The following is a 21,125-nucleotide window of genomic DNA, read 5'->3' as shown; positions in this document are numbered from 1 at the left end:
AGACAGATCCTATTTTCAGAAATTTGATCGAAAATCATGGCAGACAGCAGGGAACAAGTTCACCCCCTTGGTTTCCAACCAAAACCCACAATTACTTAATTGTTAGCTACAATCAGCACAAAACGAAAAAAACTAATTTATATGATAGAATATCCCAAGTTGATATATTGAAATCGGAAAGTTTAGATCGGAATTCGATATGGAGACTAATGGAATCACATGCATGCATGAAGTTTGAAACTTTGAATTACCTGCAGCTAGCTAGCTAACCTCATTGTTTGAATGTCATGACGTATAAACTAAGACAGATTGTGTAGACTGGTACAGTAATCATGACTTGTAAAGCAAAACACGGGACAGTTTGTTTTCCTCAAGTAAGCGCCTTAATCAATATTTTAAAGGGAACAAGATGTTGATGATGATGTTCCCTGCTGGATTCAGAAAGCCAGAAATGAAAAATGATAACTGTGCCTAACTGCTCGACCATGCACTTATTCTTCCACCAAAAAGGAAGCGCCATTGCGAGTAGAAAAGTAATTATATATCTCAGACACGTACGTAAAAGCACATAGCGCAATACTGAACCAAAACTCATGTTCATTGCTAGATAAGTTTGACAAATTATGTCTCCCCAGAGATTTTCACGTACTCGATTAAAACCACATATACGATCATGACGGCAGTCTCGGCAGCTCAAATTTTGATTAACTCGATTGCATAAGGGTTATGAATATTGCTTCCAATTCAGGCCGCGTTTTATCTTATATAATGATGTAGAACTGTTTGTTGAAATGTTTGGATTGATCTAGTCATCTAGATCGAGGTGGCTAGCTAGACATGGTGGCTTCTGCAACATATATAGTATCCCTCATCCATTTCGATTGAAACTCTCCTCCCATATCTTACTTTATTAAACATGAATTTTAACCCTAGTTTCACGTACGACTAATTTATGATGAGAAATTTAGATATAAACCCAATAATGCTAAAGCTTATTCTAAAATAAGCCCATGCATATTATTTTTTCATTTCACATCTATTTCATATAAGCAAATTTATCATATTTAGCGTATCTATACTCTAATAATCCAAACAGGATTTGTCAACCAAAACGCATGTAAAAATACAACAACACCTTCAGATCTTATATTAATTTTAAATAACTTATAATATTTAAGGGACACTCTGGTAAAAATGAAAATGAGGCAATAAAATAAAATAAAAACTTAATTTTTCAAACCATTAACTACCTTATCATCAATAACCATCCATGATCTAGGTAACCTCCCACTACTTCCATACTTATGAAAAAAAAAAATTAAAAAAAAAATTCCTACACACATCGTGTAGGTAAGTGCTAGTATCTATAATTAATAGTGTTTTCTATTTTTTGTGTCACTAATTTGCCACTCATATTAAATAAAGCTATATATGGTATGTTCCTTAAAATTAACATTAATTTAAATTTCAAACATTAAGCTAAAATTTAGTTGAATTTAACTTTATATATCATTAATATTACATTATTAATTTCTTACCTTATTTTATATTTTCATTACTTACTTGATTGTATATATATTTGTAATAGATTTGTAGGTAGCTAGATATTTCTGAGCAAACAATTCATTTCTTTCAAAAGATGAAAAGAGACTTTGATTAGAATTTTCATAAAGTATGCTATGTTCTTCTTCTTGCCTTCGATCCATAATACTTCTTGCATGCGTCTCTATGAGCTGATTGAAAAATATTTTGAAACAAAAGAATTAGGAGATTGAAGCAGATGAATAAATAGGAAAAGAGAGTACTACAAGATACACAATTTTATTCTTTGGCAATTTATTCTCTATATAGTAGGTATGTTATTATTTTTTGTCTAAAACTGATTGAGAGAACTTTTTACTCTCAAAATTAATTACATAATCTACCTATAACCAAGTACTCAAGGCTTGAGTAACTTAATGTTCAACCTAAAGAAAAGGATCACAACAATATATATCTATACCACAATCATATGTATAATTTAGAATAAAACCTAGCTAATATGTACAATAAAAATAAGGGTCTAATATATAGGTAACTATGTGAAACTCAAGTTACTTGATACTTACACAACTAAAGGTTAAATATATATATATATATATATATATATATATATATATATAGTCTCTATCCAGAGTGAAGCTTTATTCTGGAATTTCAGAGTGAAGTTCTAATTTTGGCACACTTTTCGGTCAAATTTTTTCACCATAAGCGATTCAATATTTAGGTATGTTATTCACAAAATTTCATTTAATTCGAAGATCGTTAAGGTATTGAAATTAGATTAAATCAATGAATGAATTAAAATTGTTCAACATGAACCGTTCGTGTAAATATCAATTTTAAAAGCTCAAACCATTGTCAAATTGGATGAAACTTTGTAGAGATGATCTTGAATAGTATACCTAAATATTGAATTGTTTATGGTGAAAAAATTTGACCGAAAAATATGCCAAAATTGGAACTTCACTCTGAAATTTCAGAGTGAAACTTCACTCTGGATAGAGACTATATATATATATATATAATATCATATGCTTGATTACATATTATGCATAGATAATGAATTTTTGTTTCACTTGACTAAATTTTTTGTCATAAATTTATAGAAACAATGCATAATTTTAGCCATAATAATTAAATAAAAAACAAAAAATAATAATTAACATTATAATAAACTAATAATTAAGCTATTTATGTCATTGTGTTAATTAAATATTTTTATAATGTTAATGTTATAATTAAATCCTTTCAAAAAAATGTTATAATTAAATAGTGTCAATTTGTAAATATTACAAAAGTTAGGACATAAAATATACCATAGTCATCACATTTTATATGTTTATTAAAAAAGTAAATTTAGTGGATTTTATTAAAAAATAATCTTCAAAATTGGGTGTGAATTTAATTATCTCTTTTATCATTCCCCCACAGAGACAGTTCTCATCCTCGCTCCACTGTTAAAACAAGCTACTGCAATCTATCGTCCGACCCCCGGCAGATTCTATATATCAGATGTAGCTTGGATGGTCACCACTCACCACCTGAGGTCAGAGGTCTTGCAATTGGATTTAAAAAAATGAAGCAAATGAGGAATTTAAAGAGGAAACCAGCCGGGCTTGTTGAATACTAATTAGTATGTTTAAAGTATAGCTATGTTAATGGGACCTACGTAAGAAACTTGTGTTAACCACTAGGCTAGACAAACAAAGACGCAGATAACTCTCTTTGTTTCCACATACTGACGTCCTCTTTTCTCATACTATATACCGAATTCCAAATCTATATAACTAGTCTCCCCTAGCTACCTAGCTATATTCTCTATCCTTAAGTACCTCAACACAAATCATTCTCACCACCTCTGTTCCCCTCTTTCTCTCTCTAAATAACTTCGGGATCATTCTGTGTAGAACTCGAGCCATGTCAAAGATACATCCAGCTGCAGAGAATGGATACCAATATCAAGATCGTGGAGTTCACCATGATCAGGTGGAAGATGTAAACCCATCTGTGCTCACAGTGTGGAAGAGATCTAGCATGACTTTCCAGGGAACTGATGGATTTACAGTCTTCGATCACCAAGGAGTATTGACTTTCCGAGTTGACAACTATTCCAGGAAGAGCTGCGGCGTTCGGAAAGGGCTCGTCCTCATGGACGGAGCTGGAAGAGCCTTGCTCACTCTAAAGCCCCAGGTAATTATTAGTCTTCTATATTAATACATGCATATACTAGACTCTTTACACGTACCTTATCGCCGTACCTTATCGCTACGTACAGACGGTTCTGTCGTGCAAATGGATCTTATATTCTTATATGAGAAACACTGTATAGTTGTATACAAATACTTGAAAGCTAATCAACTCCAGTTTGTATGAACAGGTTTTCAGTATGCAAGACCAATGGAACGCATATCAAGGAGACTATGGATGTGCAAAGAGTCCCAAGTCCAGTAGAGTATTCACCATGAGAAATACTGGTTCTGGTCTTTTTAGCCGCAGCAATAAAAGTGAAGTTACAGCCGAGGTGTTCATGGGATCCGAAACTACCAGCCTTTCATCACCGGATTTCAGAATCGAAGGTTGTTTTTGGAGGCGAAAATGCAATATCAAGAGCTCCAGTGGGCAACTAGTAGCCAATGTAGCTAGGAAAAGAGTGAACAACACAGTCATGCTTGGGGAAGATGTGTTCAGCCTGGTAGTACAACCAGGGTTCGACCTTGATCTTATTATGGCCTTTGTAATAATCTTGGATCGCATTTGTGGGAAGCCATTAACCCCAATTTTGTGTTCTTAATTGATTGTCCTTTTGATTGATGTACAAAAATAAAGCCGTATAAGAGGATACCCATTGTAACGAGTAGAGCCAATTAGGGCGATTACTACTCCAATTTTCTTGTATTTAAATAAAGAACAAAGTATTTAGCGTTCGTCCTTTTCCGTATCCATTATTTCCAGTAGTTCCCTCCGTTTTTGACAATCAAGTCGGCAATACACTAGATAACACTGTAACAGGCTAACCAATTCTAAGATATATGATCCAATCTTCATTGAATCATTGATATTATTGTGATGGGACAATACATGCTATTATGCTAATCTCTTCCTCTTATGAGCCGTGCAAGCAACAGTGATGAGTAATTGTGAGAGGTCGAGACGTAGATGGTCATCCAACCCAAATCGACACTGTCGGCAACTCGGCATGGCCTTGCAAAAATTCTCTGTCGACTAATAGCATAATGTAAGGAAGTAAAAGACACATGACATGTTATAAGCAAACCAGGTGGTGTTACAGTGCAACAACACATGTTACTAAGACATCTACATGCATGCCGGGTCTATTCTCCAAAACCAAATCTGGACACATATCAATTGGTTTGTGCGATATTATTTTCAACAATATATTCACAGCAGAGAAATTACTTTGCATCGATTTATGACTATACTGAACTTTCTATTAATTTGAAAAAAAAGGGCATGAACTTGCAAACTCCAAAAGCTCATGTCATTTCACATTTTCACCTAACAAACCAGTTTTGCTCAAGTTCTAGGTTTGGAATTGGACTCCAAAATAGTAATCTAACCAAGCACAAAGTTAAGTACATAGACTCAGGAATAACATGTAATCTAGATCCGGGAACCAAAGCATGAGGATTTACCAACCCAAATGGGTCATCTCTGATGTTAGTACTAAGTAAAACTGCAAAAATATAAACAGGTGCAACCAATGCCCTGTCCATGTGTCACGGCCTCGGGGATCAATCGCCAGTAACATGAGCCTTGCCTTCATAATACTTTTGCTCACTAGCTGCTTTCTTCTCATTTCGTTTCTGAAGCAAAGCAACAAAAGCCAAAAATTACATATTTAGGGTGTGAAAGAAAAGATGCAAGGATATCAACCAAAACCCTAGCTGAAATGTTATATGCTTACAATGCTAGTATACGGTGATTAGAATCATCATATTGGCAGTTTATAACTTTATGCTGATTAAAAGGTTTGAAATTTAGAGAACCTGGTATGCTTCATGATTAGATACAATCCTCCTAATTATTGTGGAAGTTGTAATATCAAGCGGGCTTTCCAAAACCTTAAAGATACCCATACTGATGGGAACTTCATAAGGATTGCCCGTCTCCTGTAAGAGAACAATAAAGAACAATAGGTAACTAACCAGCATCTTGGTACCTCCATATAAGCAATGAAATATCTCTGTTGGTGAACACCAATGTATAATATAACATCACCATTAGCAATTGGTTTTGGAATTTACCTTCTCAAAATTCTTATTCTCAGATACTGTCCCATGGACAACCAAAGAGATGTTGAAAGTAGTGATCTGCAGTCAAAGAATGTTCCCAGATGATTATATAATGCAAGTATGGAACTATTAGGAGATGACAAACCCATGGCAAAGTACTATGATGCACAATATAACAACACCCAATGTCAATTCAAGTAACAGATATATCCAGATCTCTTCATTATATTCATGAAAAGTAACATTAATATGGAAGTTACATAGGATACTCTACCTAACATCTCTACTAATGAACCTTTGGCAAGGTGAGATATCACACTGGAAGGACATAAAAAAAGTACAGACAACGAACTAAAACTGACTAAATGAATTATAAACCAAAATAACTACAAATGAGAAGAAAAGCTTACCACATCTTTCGTAATTTCCCATGGAGCGCCAATTATAACCTCATCCACATAGCGGCAACCCAAAACACTGAGGCTTCGTTCATGAAGGTTCATGATGGGACGATGTGCACCTCTATTAGCACTGCAGTACAGTTATCAAACATAAGGAATTGCCTAAGTATATAATAAAGTTCAAAACTATTGAGCCCACAATGGGGATAAATCATGATTAGGGGTCGTAGTAGCAAAAAACAATGGGTAGAAGAGACAGTAGAGAGAAAACTAGTTAAAAATAATGACCAACAAAATCAACGTGCATGTCTTTGCACCACCAGCCAAGATTTTTAGAACAGTTATATATAGGCATCTGTCAATTCCACAACCATTGTGCTACTCAAAACCTAGGCTACACGGAATCGGGTACGGGTACGCGAAAGTGAAACGTTTGGAAACGCGGAAGCATTTTTTTTAGTGATAGAGGATCTACATGGCAGAAACCATTAAAGTTTTATAGCCTTTGTAGCCTTTTGCAGTGAGAATTGAGTTTATAAAAAATTGAAAGCTTTTGCTTCTTTCCAGGCCTGTGTGACGCAGCCTAATTTCTGGGTGTGATGCCTAGAGTTCTACTGGTGTGATTCCAGTAGTCTTGTTCTAGTCTTGAATTCCCACCTTTAATTCCTTTTTAGCCTAAAGTTTTTAAACAATCCTTAGCCTACAGTTCTCGCTATTTGTCTTGCATCATTTAGGAAGCGGGTACGTTTTGAAAACGTTGAAATAAAAATTATATATATATATATATATATAAATTATTAAAAAAATAAAGATAATAACAAATTTTTAGTTTAAGTAACTCAAAGTCTCAAATAAATTAAATAACTTAGTGTTCTACATTCGAAATAACACAAATATAATGAGAGAGATATCTATCAACAAGAGGAAGTGAGGGTCGGCAACTCGGCGGAAGGTCAAAAATATGTCGAAATGAGTCATTTGACTCGACGAAGGTAGGTCTAGCCCTTCATTTTTTAGAAAATAAAAACATAAAAAACTCTTATTTTATCAGAAACTCGAGTTTCTATTTCGGAAACTCAAGTTTCCAAAACACCTTTTTCTGGACATGCGTTTCCGGGCGTTTCCGTCGCGGTTCCGTAGTGGTTCCGCTTCGGAAGCGGGAAACGCGTCTTCCCCCGCGTTTCCGTGTTTCCTAGCTCAAAACCCATTTGATGAGCTAGAACAATGGCTACAAATCTACTAATGAACTAATTTGGTTTTCACGTGAAAGATTTCACATCAAAACCTTCAGAGACACGTACACACATAAGGTAGAAATCTCTACACATACAAATGACTCATCATCATGAGTCACTTCTATGTAACAGTAGCATGTTATATGGATCTAAAGAGTGACTAAAAGGATTACCTTTACTGAAAGTGACATAAACTAACATATGAAGGTTTTACAATTTAACTAAGTATGAGGTACTTATGTAGAAATATATAATGGTAAATGACTAAAGGGCTATATATATACATGGATATATTGTACATCGTAAAATAAAAGCTTTCATAACGAGTGAGAAGCAGGAAATGAGACCTGACAGTTTGATCAGTGTGTATTCCAACAAGAAGGAAATCTCCAAGCTCTCGAGCAACTCTCAAGATCTGTTTAGAGAAAAATGCAAAAGCATCCACGTAAGTAGTTTTCACCCTCTTAATCGTTTGTTGCCTATAAGTTCATTAGGTGAAGCAAAACTAGATGAGAGGAAAAAGAAACATAATTATTGAAATGTAAAGCTCGGAATATAAAAAGGAACATAATAATACCATAATGCACGGAACAGAATGGAAAAAGAAAAAGAAAAAGGGGAAAAAACGATTAGACCATCAAATATTTATGTGTGTGTGTGTGTTTTTGATGAGAGAGAGAATACAAGCATTTAGGTTTCTTTTCTTTTATTGTTATGATACTCCATCAATTACAAAAAAGGAACCAGTTATGCAATCAATTGGCAATACATATTATAACCTTATACGTGCTGTGCTCAGCTTCCAGATGCATTTCTAAGAATTTGGAAGTACAGATCAAGAAAAAGATTACTTGCATGTGGACAAAGTCTTCACATTACCTCGACATGTCCAGCATGAAAAAGATCAAATGCACCATCTATGTATATTATGCGTGCATCCGACTGAGGTCCCTGCAGTCACAGTCATAAACAATTCATTAATAACAGTTAAAATCCATCTCACCGGCTACCCATTGACAACTTTAAAAATGTACTGTAGTACTTTTCCATTAGAGAATTGAACAATTCTACGAGACGTTGGCAGGAAATGAGACACACGAGTTCCACTGCCAGATCCACCATCTTCGAGCTTCTGACTGTGGCCATGGCTGAACTGTCTTTGCAAAGAAGAATGGTTCTTTTTCTCACTAACCGACCTCTCTCTCACACACAAAAGCATACGCCCTGCAAACACACAACATTCACCACGCACCAAATTCAAACCAACCAATCCCAACTACAGCAAGTCTCTGAAATTGCATCCTAAAATTCCATTACAGCTATCCAAAATGAAAACATACCAACAATGTCAGTGCTGGAGACTCCTTCTGTACGTTTGATCTGCTTGTAGCGCCCGGCTTTCTTGGCGAGGGCGTACGCGTCGGTTCCATCAGGAAGAACACAAGGGTCATCCCCATGGATAATATAGTCTATATCGTACTCATCAAACAGCTTCTTCATGAACTCTTCTGTTATAGCATAAGGCGCATCCGGAATAACCTCATCCACCCATTTCACAGCTTTAACCATTATCATCCTAATCACACAATAATCACAATGCTAATAAAGCTTAAATTCCACTACTAATCACAGTGCCAAATCAGAATTTGAGGAGAACATATAACAAAAAGGCGGTACCTTTCGTTGAGAGGAGTCACCGGAGGACCTTTATTGACGATGATTTCGGCGTCGCTGACGACGCCGACGACTAATTGGTCGCCGAGGGCACGCGCCTGACGGAGCGCGTTGCAGTGGCCGTAGTGCATCATGTCGAAGCAGCCGTCCATGTAGACACGGACGGGGCGGTTCTTCTTCCTCCGCCACCGAATTGGGAAGGGGAGGTGGGGGCCGCGGTCGGAGGCGAGCATGGAGACTCCGACGCCGATGCCCACCGCCACCACGACGCCGCCGACCAGACAGGTGGCGACGAAGCGCGCCCAGCTGCGCGCATTCTCGGACTGAGTAGACGGGTCGAAACCCATATAATAGGTTTTTGTTTAGGTTTTATAAATCAAGGAGGGAGCTTTATGTTTTGTTTAGTTTCAATCAGAAGATGAAGGAAGAAGGAAGAAGAAGGGAAGATTGCCCACACCTCTCTCTCCTATTTGCTTTTCGTGAGGCGGGTGATTGGTGGGCTTGGGCCACCCGTCTGTATCACCAATTTTCAGATCTTTCTACGTTTTTCTGTCATTTTATTTTTGTCACGTTTTCTGATTTTCTCATTTTAGAGTGTGACACAAACATTTTGCTTGTTTGATCGGTGGGAGGTAAGAGAATGAGTATACTTAGTATACTATAGGAGAAGGTGATCGTGTTTGTCTAGTCGACTTTAGTTTAGGTGTAAATTGTTACCACTTTAATGAATTAATTAGTACGTGTCATTATCTGATATCAACTTATATATTTAAATAATAAATAAATTAAGGAATTTTCAAACATAGAAAAGATTTCAATATCACAAAAAACGCTATAAGAGACAACAAAGCACCGAATAATAGATAAAAAAAATAAACAAAGTTGTATCTATTTAGTTAAAACATTGAAAATTTAAACACGAAAGAAAACAAGAGATACATTATTTTTATGAGTTATAGATAGATTTTGAGGAAAGATGAAACGTGAGAAAAGAGTGAGTTATGTCTCATAAATCCACTTATGAATTTATTCACTCAACCACTTCGTTATCAAATTCAAGAGTTTTTTTATTTAGAAAAAGCAAATTGTATTTCACCAGAATAATATAATAATTACACCAAAACTTTTAGTCATAAGACTATCGCAAACATGATAGACATAAACCAAAAAAACCTAATCCCAAACTAAAAGAAGTATGATTTCAAAAGTAACTGATAACCTACTCACCGCCAATTTCTAATAAGAGTTGTATCTCCTCCTTGGACAAATAGTTGTGTTTATACATTGAGTAAAATCTCAAATGTTTTGAGTAGCAATAGGTCAAACTGATCGACAAACTATGCCTCATAGTGGTCAAACTTTTTTTTTTTTTTACAAATGGTATTAGAGACTGCAATTTGGTTCGGTTTATTGTTGGTGGCAATTGGCAAAGATGGTATCTATTCCAAAATTAAAAAAAATCTCTAAGCAAGAACATTTTTGTTCTTAAGAAGTGAATATTCTGTTGGGTTTGACTCAATAGGCCATAGCCGTGTGGAACCCGTAGAGACCCGTGCCTTAACAGTCCCTGCGGGAAGCAGTTGTTAGCGTGGACTTCACTCTCTCTTTCTCTCTTACATTTTTATTATTCCATTTCAAAATTCGTTATCCCACACCTTTCTCCTGTTCGCCGACGACGACCTGAAACCACACCCAGTCACCCACCGAGAGATCCCGGCGGTTTCTCCCCTCTCATGGCTTCCACGGAGGGCCTTGTCCCAATCACCCGCGCCTATCTCTCCTCCTACTACGACACCTACCAATTCCCTCCTCTCTCCGACGACATCCCCCGCCTCTCCTCCCACATCCGCTCCCTCACCGCCGATTTACTCTCCCACTCTCCCCCCTCTCCAGGTAATTTCCCAACTTTTTTACTGCTCGTAATTAAATCATCCATCTTTCAACTGTGGCTCTGTGAATCCGAATTTATAGGAGAAGAGAGACTAGTGGTGGACGAGTCGGAGAGCCGGCCGCCGCATAAAGTGGACGAGAATATGTGGAAGAATCGGGAGCATATTGAAGAGATACTCTTTTTACTCGACCGGCCTCACTGGCCTCAATCGGTGACTCCTTTCTTCATTTCCTGAATGCTAAAACGGTGCGTTTTGGAGTTGCTTTGATTTTTGATCCACTGGTTGTGATTTTGAGCTGCAGCTTCAAGAGCCTTCGAGTCCCGAAGATGCTCAGTTGGCTACTGTTCTCACTCGCCTGCATCACAAGTTCAACACGACCTTGAAGGCGTTGGAGTCTTTTCAGGCCAAGAATTCCGAGCGTGTGTTCAATACAGGTTCTTTGTTTGTTTGATTTGTATTGTTGTTAGTGTTGAGGTTTTCGGAGTTTCGAGTGGTTAATGATGGGAGTGTTGGAATTTTGTGTGCAGTTATGACATACATTCCGCAGGATTTCCGGGGGAGGCTGATTAGACAGCAGAGGGAGCGGTCTGAGAGGAATAAGCAAGCCGAGATTGAGGCTATGATTAGTTCCGGGAGGAGTATACGCGATCGTTACGCTGTCTTGTGGAAGCAGCAAATGGAGAGGTGAGGCTCCCTTGTTTGTTTGCTTCCTGTGATTTAATTTGCGTACGACTTGCTGACTATTGTTATTGCAGGAGGAGACTGTTGGCGCAGCTTGGTTCTGCTACTGGTGTCTACAAAACCCTCGTCAAGTACCTGGTTGGTGTTCCGCAGGTATGGAATCTGTACTGTTGGTTGGAGTAAGTTGTTGGTGTACATTATTTAGAGACATAATTAAAATGCATGTTCTACCTCAGCCATATTACGTAGGTAGACTGTCATCAATTGTAACTGTTCTGGCACACGTGCTTTTGGGTGCAGGTTTTACTAGATTTTGTTCGCCAAATAAATGATGATGACGGGTGAGTTCTTTTGGGGGAGTTAGAGTTTGTAGCATTTTTGATTCTTAGATATTAACATAATTGCTGACTGTATCCTTTATTAAAATAGGCCCATGGAAGAGCAGCGACAACGTTATGGACCACCTTTGTACAGCCTTACAACTATGGTGCTTCTTGTACGTCTTGCTATTCTGCTGTCTTGGGGGCGGTTTGAAACTAGAAAATTGTGAGATGTAGTTGGTACTTTTTATGTCTAGTTGTTCTATTTAGAGCACAGTCCAATCTATCTTTCCTTTTGCTCTTTATTTTGCATTGACACTTTTTTTTTCTTTCATATAATGAGCAGAAACAAGCAAGAGGTAGCTCTCTTAGAACAAGCTGTTGACGTCTACACCACTGAGTTTGAAAGGTTTATTAAGTTTATCAGGTATTGATGCTATTTCCTGTGTTGAGCCGGTCCCGTTAGTTGATGTTATTAGTTTTGTTAAATGATTGGCTTCACCGTGTCTTCGTATTCCAAAAAAAAAAAAGCATGTCAGTTTCAAATGTACTTTTAGCAAGTGTTTGATGATCGCTATACACGCTTTCATCTCATAAATGCGTAAAAGTGAAAAATGAAAATTGACAAATAGATTTAATGGTAGACTGCTTTTGATAATTTATCCAGTTTGCACAAATTGAGATAGCTAAATCCCAAAATGAAGCTATGTTGGGCTGTCAATCTGATTATGTAGTTCTGCTCAGCTGATTATTTTATATCAATTAATGTATGATTTTTTCTCAGTGAGGTTTTCGCGAATTCGCCCTTCTTTATTTCAGCAGAGGTTGCCGGTGCATTAGATGGAGGGTTAGATTTTGTTGTTGTTCTTCTTCTTTTTTTTACCTCTTTTTTTTTTAAAGGTAAAAAATGTTCATTCATTTTCCTGAACAGGAATAATGATGATTACAAAGAGGCAGGTGTTCCAGCCGGGAAGACACACGAGGTTTGTTTTCACATATGTCGAACTCCTTGAATTCTGGGTGGATGATGGATTGAAATCCTACTTATAATCAATCAGATCAGCAACTGAGTAATGTGTTATTTGATTTAGGATCTGATGTAGCTTGTAAAATATTTAGAATAAACACCAAGCTCTTCATTATTGTCCATTGATGGTACGGAAAATTTGAAGACTTGCCAACTGAGTAATGTGTTATCAAACTTCGTATAGTAGGTAGTGAAGAAATTTAGCAAGTAAGATAGGTTCAGAAACAACTGTCTGATCTAGATGGTTATGGTTTGGACCACTCCTTCAATATCAATATTATGACCAATACTGCTTCATACTTATGGTGTTACTCTTATAGGTTTCTCTGTCTGTGGACTCGATAAATTCTTACATTGCGTGGGATTTTTCACTTGTGCAAGGGAAGATGAATGTGGTATAGTTCCTAAATTTTATTATGTACCCTGGTGAATGTGTCGTCTTCTTTTTTACACACTGATGACGTATTCTCTCAAATATGATGTGCATGCTCTGACCTTCTTTGTATCCTGTAGTTCTCTTTTGTGTAATTCATGCAATTTTCGGGAAATAAATTTAGTATAGGCTAGTTTACTCCCTTATATGCAGTTTTTTTATGGTAATTTGCAATTGGTTTTGTCAATATAGTTTAGGTGTTTCTATGATAATTTTTTTCTTTGATCAAAATGGTATATATTAATATAATCAGCTCATCAAAATTGGGAAAGAAAATAAGGAGAAAAGTAATAATACTAATAGAATAGAGGTTCTCTTATCTATTTTATATATAAATATGAATTATTTCATGAAAAAAGGAGGGAGTAAAGAAAAGAAGGAAGAAAATGTAAAGGGTGGGAAAAAAATAGAGATGCAAAGTTTCAAACCCAGGTCATGGGGGAAACATCAGCTATTGTGTCTTCACACAGCCAACAGATTTGCCGTAGCTATTTCTATACTGGCGCAACCGTCCAACTATTGGTGGTAAATAGACTTCTGTCTGGGCTGCAGCCCATGCCCCCTTCAAATAGATCCTCTCCTGTGCCCTTTTTTTTTGGAGTGAGATTGGTGCGAGTCCAATTATAGTTTTAATGAAATGACAAATTTTAAAGCGTATGAAGACTGAGGATGTTAGAGGCTGGAATATTCATTTTTTGGTCATTGTTTATCCCTAGGTTCCCAATCTGAGTACGACTAAGTTGAATACAGCAAATAAGTGCTTGATTTTCAGTTTCTCCAGGAAAGTTGGGTTTGTAGTTGTGTTGTGATATCCTCGTGAAGATCCCCCTTTTAAAAATAAAAAAATCCTGGTGCATTTTTTTTATTGTGGCATGATTGCCTTTGTTTCGCACAGGTGCCTTTCAGTTATTTTTCCATGCATAATATATACTTGTGATATAACAAATGATATATTTTATTGGTCTTGTGAAGGGTTACCTGACCCCCTATCTTTGACAGTAGTGTAGCAGTTCTTCAATGTATAGTCTTTGAGCTCAGACCATTGATAATGAGATATCATGCTGTATAATGTCAAAATATGTTCCATTTGTGAAAATAACTGTATATTTTCTTTACTGGAAATTTATGAAGATTGTTGTCTGGTCAGGATATCGGATTTAGCGTGGAGTATACAAATGCATCTGGGGAGAAATCTGTAAGTTAAGCTTTGATACAGGAATGTAATTATGTATAATGCTGCCTTCATCACTTTCCGATTTTAACTGAACTGGTTTGTTGCAACTACGATGTGGCGTTGATGATTATGCTACAGCTCATTTTACCTTACAAACGTTATGAGTCTGACCAAGTAAGTTTAATCATTTTGAGAAAAAAATTATCGTAAAAGTTAGACCACCTTTATGAAATTAAGTCTCTGGAATTTTTTTAATACTAGAAAGTAGTCTCTTGATGAAGATATTATTTTGTAGGGAAATTTCTGCACGTGTGAGGCTGGAAAGTACAAACTTATTTGGGACAATTCATATTCAAGTTTCTTCAAGAAGGTACATGGACATGTTTTGTTTTTGTTTCACTTTCTTACTTGTCTCGTCATATCATCGCGTTGAGAATCACTGGTCCATTTGGCTGTTCACTGCTAAATTAATGGTGATACCGCTAATAAAAATGTAAAAAATCTCACACCTTTAGACACGGCTTTAACATATTTTTATGTCACATTTGTCAGCTCGCGCCTTGATTGACCACTTTTGCTTACATTCTCAACATATTCTTTTTTTAGTAACCCCATACATTATTATAATAAAGTAAGATGAGGATAATAGTTGTAAACCTTGGGAACTAATTGTGAAGTCCTTAGTCTTAAGTCCTTATATGGTTCCTTGATTCCTAGGTTGGGCTAATCATATCGGTACTTTCCTTTTCTTTTTCTTTTCTGGAATATAGGTTCTGCGCTATAAGGTAGATTGCATACCTCCAGTTGTTGAGACGGTGCCTCCTGCAAGTGAAGGTGAAGAATGCTGATTTGTACCACCACCTCAACTTGTAGAGGATGTTTTAGCCTCATGTGATAGATGCTATAAGTATTTGATTTCAGTTGCTTTAAATTGTATCATTTTATTCATTGTTCTTTGTCTTGCATCTCCTGAGGTGGGTTATTCATATGATTTCCATCGTATCAGTGATGCTGCTGTTGATTGATGTTACAGAATGTTGTATAATACCCTATGTATATTTAACTGATTACCTCAATGTACTCTTTGTTACAATGTCTATCAAACGTAATAAAAGCTCATAAGGCCATGAATCTCATTCTGAATTGCATGGATTCAACCTTCCAAGGCTCAAACAAGAAGCGTTTACTTAATTAGGAATCAGCCGAGTATAAGTGTAGAACACAGCAGCCTTGTTTATTCATTTGGTCTCTGAATAAATCATCACAGACGATATTCTCTCTACTCAAAAAGCATCTATAATATATCGAAAGAATAAACCTAAAACTTTTAGTTCATGACAGCGAGCAAGTCAGTTTATTAGCGATGTACTGTTTCTCAACTTATGATAGTCTGAACACTTCCTCGAACTACTTGTGAAAATTGCACTGAAGCTTTGTGTTACCAACTCATACATATTGGCTGTTGTCTTCTTCATTCAATATGGCATAACTTCCAGCTTCCGATGGTTCAAATTGAACCGAATTCCAAAAATCTTTCAAGGCAGTCAAGCTGCTACTGTAACTCAAGATATCAGTACGCCCAGTATGGAACCAACTCTCCACTGAAATTCTTTCTATGGTAAGGCAATTGAGGTCCAAAAAGAACGTACATTTGTCGCTCTGGAAAACAATGCCATGCTTCCATTCACCACAAGTATATATGTCGCTCTGTAAAAAAATGCCATGCTTCCATTCACCATGGTGAAAAATTCTGCAATTTATGCCTTTTATGGTGTAATCTTGCGTCCATTCTTTTCTATTTAACACCCATATCTCAACATTCATCCCACCTGCAGATGTTTCTGCATGCACCAGGGCCATAGATCCTCTTAGACTAAGCAAGTGCAAGTCGAAGAAGTCCAAGTGCTTGTTCGAGCTTTGTAACAAGGGATGAGGAGTCCGGTAGAACTCTTCTATCGCGAAGTCGAAAGAAATTATGTGGTATGCTCCCTCACTTCCTTTTGTTCTGAAGTTACCATTGATCAGCCAATGCATGTCTCCATGCGCGCATAAGTTCTTCTCAACTGAGAATTGATATTCTAAATTACCAGGAGGAACTGAGGTCTGAGGGTATCTCTCGCCACGAGCTTGTGCCTAGTAGTCTATTACAAGAACTTGGGTTACAAGGTAGGTCTGATAAATGCCATCTTTCAGCTTTTCTTCAAAGAAGCCATTGTTAAAAACCCTGGAAACACGTATTATTTTGTAGGTGTTGGTTATATTATCAAACCCCATACCATACCAATCACGCCGAAGATGAGAAAACTTGACAGACGCAGTAACTTCATTCCTAGGGAGCCTTTAGAACTTCTCCCTTGAGAGGATTGAACAAGAAGCAAACTCCAATGTCAGCTAAGTTTTGAAAGGAAAACAAGTTGCAGAACACAAAATTTATTGTGTATTTACAAACCCGGGTTGATGATGTGGAGACACCGATAGCATGTTTTCCTTTCGTCAAGATGCTGCCATCGTACTTCACCGGTCGGAAACCCCATATAACGGGACTAGTCGTAGTAGCAATCGGCCGAGTAAGAGACATGAAGTGAGGCACTTGATGAGCAACATTGTTAGTGGCGATGAGTAAACGTACGCTTGTGAAGTGTGTCAACAAAGAGATCCTTAGAGACGCATCGAATGCAGTAAGGTGACTCCGCCGGCAATCTCAGAAAGATGTCGATGAGGATATCCAAGGGTAAGTCTAAGAGGTCCATCACCACATGCATCAGCTTAGCATTATTGCTGCTCTTGAAGTTTCTGTCCTTTTATATATGCTATTTTCTATTAGGTGGTATGATTGGTATGAACCCTAATCTACAGATATCCGAATTGGCTTGGGTCTTCTTCTTTGAGATGTTTTTTTTTCTTTTTTAATAAGAACTAATATTTGTTAAACATCCATGAAACCATGTGTGTCGTTTCTTGAAACTAAAAAATACATTTGACAGTTAGACACAGTATTTTCATAGTAAAGGAGAGCGTACGTAATTCCTGCAAATTTACTGAGATTGTGGCTGAGATTCTAATCAGCATGGACATTCTAGAATTTGGGCGTCAAACTATTGTTGATAAAATATTTCAGGCAGTATTGGCTATATTTTGACTTTGATCATTTGGTAATTAAAATTTGAAACCAATGGATACCTAACAGGAAAAATCAACTGGCATGTGCAAATTGTGGAATTACAAATTTGAGTAACAAGAAATGGACCAAGTATCCAGCCCAGTAGTTTTCTGACTTTTCTCACTGAGACCTCAAAAAAAAAAAGTTCAACTAATTGGAGAACACTATACATGAGAAATTTACAGTTCAAGTAAAGACACAGGCTCGCTTTGCTGAATCAAGAGTGTTTGATAGGAGCATTGCAATTGTCATAGGGCCAACTCCTCCAGGAACTGGGGTGATAGCTGACACCACTCGCACTGCCTCTTCATAGCATACATCTCCTATGAGGCGATAACCTTGCTCGCAGCTAGGATCCTGCCGATACAAATTGGGTATAGTCAGGCAGTTGTCTCATTCAACATGTCAAGCGAAGACAATTCTACTTATATTATACAAACAACATTTTGATTAATTGTATGACATTCCACCTTTTCCAACAGAAAAAAAAAACTAAACACTCGCTCATGCGAGGGATGAAATAGTTACGTGGACGTAGAGAAGGTTTAATAGTTACGTGGTCGTAGAGAAGGTTTAAAAGTTACGTGATCGTAGAGAAGGTTTCCTTTGTATCAATACATTATTTCCCTTTCTCCATGACTTGCAACAGATAAAGATTCATTTCTTTATTTCAAAACATAACATTAGTCACCGAAAATTCAAAATTGAAATTATTACTGTAGTATCAAAAGACTAAACATTAAATTTACCTCAACTGGATTGGTCCCAACGTCGATGACAACTGCGCCAGGTTTTAGCCAATTGCCACGGACAAGATTAGGCACTCCTGCAGCTGTGACCACAATGTCAGCTTCACAGGTGATATGTTCTGGGTTCTTTGTGAATGCATGTACAATACTGACTGTTGCATGGTGTCTCTGCACAACAATTTGCAGGCAAACATTATCAATGTAAAAATTACTTTTAATTTTCTCTCCAATTCCAAAAGGAAAGTGATATAACCTGCAAAAGCAAAGACGCGGGCAATCCAACAATGTTACTTCTGCCAATGACAACAGCTTTCTTTCCAACTAGTTCCACACCAGACCTGAGCAACAGCTCAATGCAACCCTTTGGAGTGCACGGAATAAACAAAGGCTCCCTTCCTCTCATGGCAAGATTTCCCATATTAATTGGATGAAAGCCATCGACATCTTTCTCTGGACTCAGCACATCCATAATTTTTCTCTCATCCAAATGCTGTCCCAGACAGTTTGTTGTAAGTCATCCATACAACAGCAGCAAGTTCTGACATTTAATGCATCAAACCTCAACTATTCAGTTGCCAGCCGTGTGATCTCTTAGACATACCTATCCACTAGGGTGTTCAAGGGTTAGGACTTAGGTCTTGATTTAGGATGGAGGGTTCTCTTCAATCAATATGACAATGCCAGCTATGGACCTAAAGACTAGCCTATGGGCCTGTAAACCATAAAACCCAAATTTTGAACTGCATGGGTTCATACATTTTGCAGATATCAAAAATTACATGAACATAATTCCTAAAAACAATGTGCACCAGAAACCCCCAAAAAAAAGACTGAAAGGGCGAAACTGTAAAGCACACAAAGTGATACCATTCCAGGACATAAATCCGTGATGGGACAAGCTTTTATCAACAGAAAAGAAATCCCACATGCAAACTACTCTTAATATAAATAATCCTTCAAATTTAATGCAGAAAGCTTCTAATTGGGGTGGTTTGGTCAAAGATTTAGGCTTCTCACAATGGCCATCTTTTTAGTGAGCTTGGTCTATGTGCAGTGTCTATTAAGAACTGTAAATTTCTGATATTTCATTCTTAAAAGAAAAATTATCTGTCTAGTTGAGTAAGCATTCTGGCAATTTAAGTTTTCTTGGCTTATAGTTATATCCAGGAAATGATGTACTGCATTCGGGGAGGGATGAAATATAGATTCTACTAGCATGCAGAAGATTCTGACATTCATTCGAAAGAGGTAGAACATAACAGAAATAATCACCAATATCACAGAGAGAAGATTAGGAATGCAATTTATAACTTCATGTAATGAAGGCTGAATAAAGGAGTATTGGCACAGATAAAGAAAATTACTTGTGGTAGAGGAAGTTGCACGAGAATACCATGAACAGAGGGATCCACATCAAACTTTGACAAAGCTTTAAGAAGCTGATCTTTTGTACAATGCTCAGGTAGGTGAGCCACACTTGATTTGATTCCAACTTCTTCACAAGCAATCATCTTGTTCCGAACATAAGTCTCAGAGTCCTTTCTCTCACCAACCATAATTACACCCAACCCAGGCACCACACCTATGCTCTCTTTCATCCTCCTTACTTCACTCCCTATTCTCGACCTAATATCGTCCGCAATAAACTTCCCATCAATAATAGCAGCAGTCTGCTCATGAGCTATGATTGACATAAGAAAAACAGGGACCCAAGTAAATATCAACAAATTGTTCGAATAGGGTTTCAGCACACTACAACAGGTTAATTACCCATAAGCAAAATTAACATATATATCCAACATTATGATTGAAAAGCAGAAAGTCACAAAAGATTGAAGCTTTATATTTTAACACCAATCAAACTGGCAAAAAAATTGGGCTTTCTACATACCATCAGAAATTCAGAACATAGTGATTTAGCCACAAGCAATATAATGAAATAACGTACACAAATGCCACAGACACACATACCCAGAAGCATAATCATCAAATATCACACATTACTATTGCACAAAGTTGCCAAAGTTTAGTTTTACTCAAATCCTAAAACCAAACATATTGATTAAGAACTGGGTTTTCTGCAGACCTTCACATTAATAAAACCCACGAAGCAAAACAATGAAACACCAACAAAAAGACAACAGTAAGATATGAAAGAAGGAAACTTGGTAAAGAAACTTACAGCAGTTGATGGGGAAATCAAAATGGGAAGAGGATGGAGAAGGAGACCAATCATCAGGAATGTCTAGAGAGACGAGAGGAGGAGAGATGATGATTTGGCGGGAGGGGCAGTCGTTTAAGGTGTTGAAGGGTCTGGTTCTCCATGGAATTCTAATTCTGAGACCATTGCGCCATGACATTGCCATTCTGGTCTTCTGCGGTCTTCTCTGTCTTTCCCTAAACTTCGTAATATGCAAGAATTCTGAGCCTCCTCTATTTGCGCTTCACCATTGCAGAGTTTTACTTATCTACAAGAACAGAGGCCCATAATGATTTGCCAATCCTCTTAACTTGGGCCCTTATCAACAAATGTCATATCCTCCACATAAGGCCTGTTACAGCAACAGTTATCTTTCAACCTGTT

General features: G+C 37.1%; 4 protein-coding genes across 4 annotated transcripts; 2 read left to right on the top strand and 2 right to left on the bottom strand.

The window, feature by feature from the left end:
- Positions 1 to 3,393: 3,393 nt before the first annotated feature.
- On the top strand, positions 3,394 to 4,466 carry LOC126799858 (protein LURP-one-related 5-like). Its single transcript, XM_050527121.1, has 2 exons — positions 3,394 to 3,732; positions 3,920 to 4,466. Exons 1-2 carry the CDS (start codon positions 3,460 to 3,462, stop codon positions 4,331 to 4,333), a joined length of 687 nt encoding a protein of 228 aa, XP_050383078.1. The 5' UTR covers positions 3,394 to 3,459; the 3' UTR covers positions 4,334 to 4,466.
- Positions 4,467 to 5,024: 558 nt separating this feature from the next.
- On the bottom strand, positions 5,025 to 9,568 carry LOC126797971 (ethanolamine-phosphate cytidylyltransferase). Its single transcript, XM_050524767.1, has 9 exons — positions 9,109 to 9,568; positions 8,772 to 9,007; positions 8,474 to 8,655; positions 8,311 to 8,382; positions 7,779 to 7,846; positions 6,206 to 6,326; positions 5,808 to 5,873; positions 5,550 to 5,672; positions 5,025 to 5,366 (listed from the first exon to the last, which is right to left on the bottom strand). Exons 1-9 carry the CDS (start codon positions 9,450 to 9,452, stop codon positions 5,295 to 5,297), a joined length of 1,284 nt encoding a protein of 427 aa, XP_050380724.1. The 5' UTR covers positions 9,453 to 9,568; the 3' UTR covers positions 5,025 to 5,294.
- Positions 9,569 to 10,714: 1,146 nt separating this feature from the next.
- Positions 10,715 to 15,778, top strand: LOC126797970 (uncharacterized). Its single transcript, XM_050524766.1, has 15 exons — positions 10,715 to 10,998; positions 11,077 to 11,207; positions 11,299 to 11,431; positions 11,525 to 11,681; positions 11,753 to 11,831; positions 11,979 to 12,019; positions 12,108 to 12,224; positions 12,345 to 12,425; positions 12,783 to 12,845; positions 12,930 to 12,981; positions 13,346 to 13,420; positions 14,606 to 14,653; positions 14,771 to 14,806; positions 14,928 to 15,002; positions 15,403 to 15,778. The coding sequence occupies exons 1-15, from the start codon at positions 10,839 to 10,841 to the stop codon at positions 15,478 to 15,480; spliced, it is 1,326 nt and encodes a 441-aa protein (XP_050380723.1). The 5' UTR covers positions 10,715 to 10,838; the 3' UTR covers positions 15,481 to 15,778.
- Positions 15,779 to 17,837: 2,059 nt separating this feature from the next.
- LOC126798863 (bifunctional protein FolD 1, mitochondrial) lies at positions 17,838 to 20,942 on the bottom strand. The gene is made up of 5 exons (XM_050525938.1): positions 20,724 to 20,942; positions 19,906 to 20,222; positions 18,795 to 19,031; positions 18,542 to 18,709; positions 17,838 to 18,149 (listed from the first exon to the last, which is right to left on the bottom strand). Exons 1-5 carry the CDS (start codon positions 20,905 to 20,907, stop codon positions 17,979 to 17,981), a joined length of 1,077 nt encoding a protein of 358 aa, XP_050381895.1. The 5' UTR covers positions 20,908 to 20,942; the 3' UTR covers positions 17,838 to 17,978.
- Between the last annotated feature and the right edge of the window lie 183 nt (positions 20,943 to 21,125).

Source organism: Argentina anserina, chromosome 6 (assembly GCF_933775445.1).
Source record: "Argentina anserina chromosome 6, drPotAnse1.1, whole genome shotgun sequence".
NCBI classification, from domain to species: domain Eukaryota; kingdom Viridiplantae; phylum Streptophyta; class Magnoliopsida; order Rosales; family Rosaceae; genus Argentina; species Argentina anserina.
This window is presented reverse-complemented; position numbering and strand designations above follow the sequence as displayed.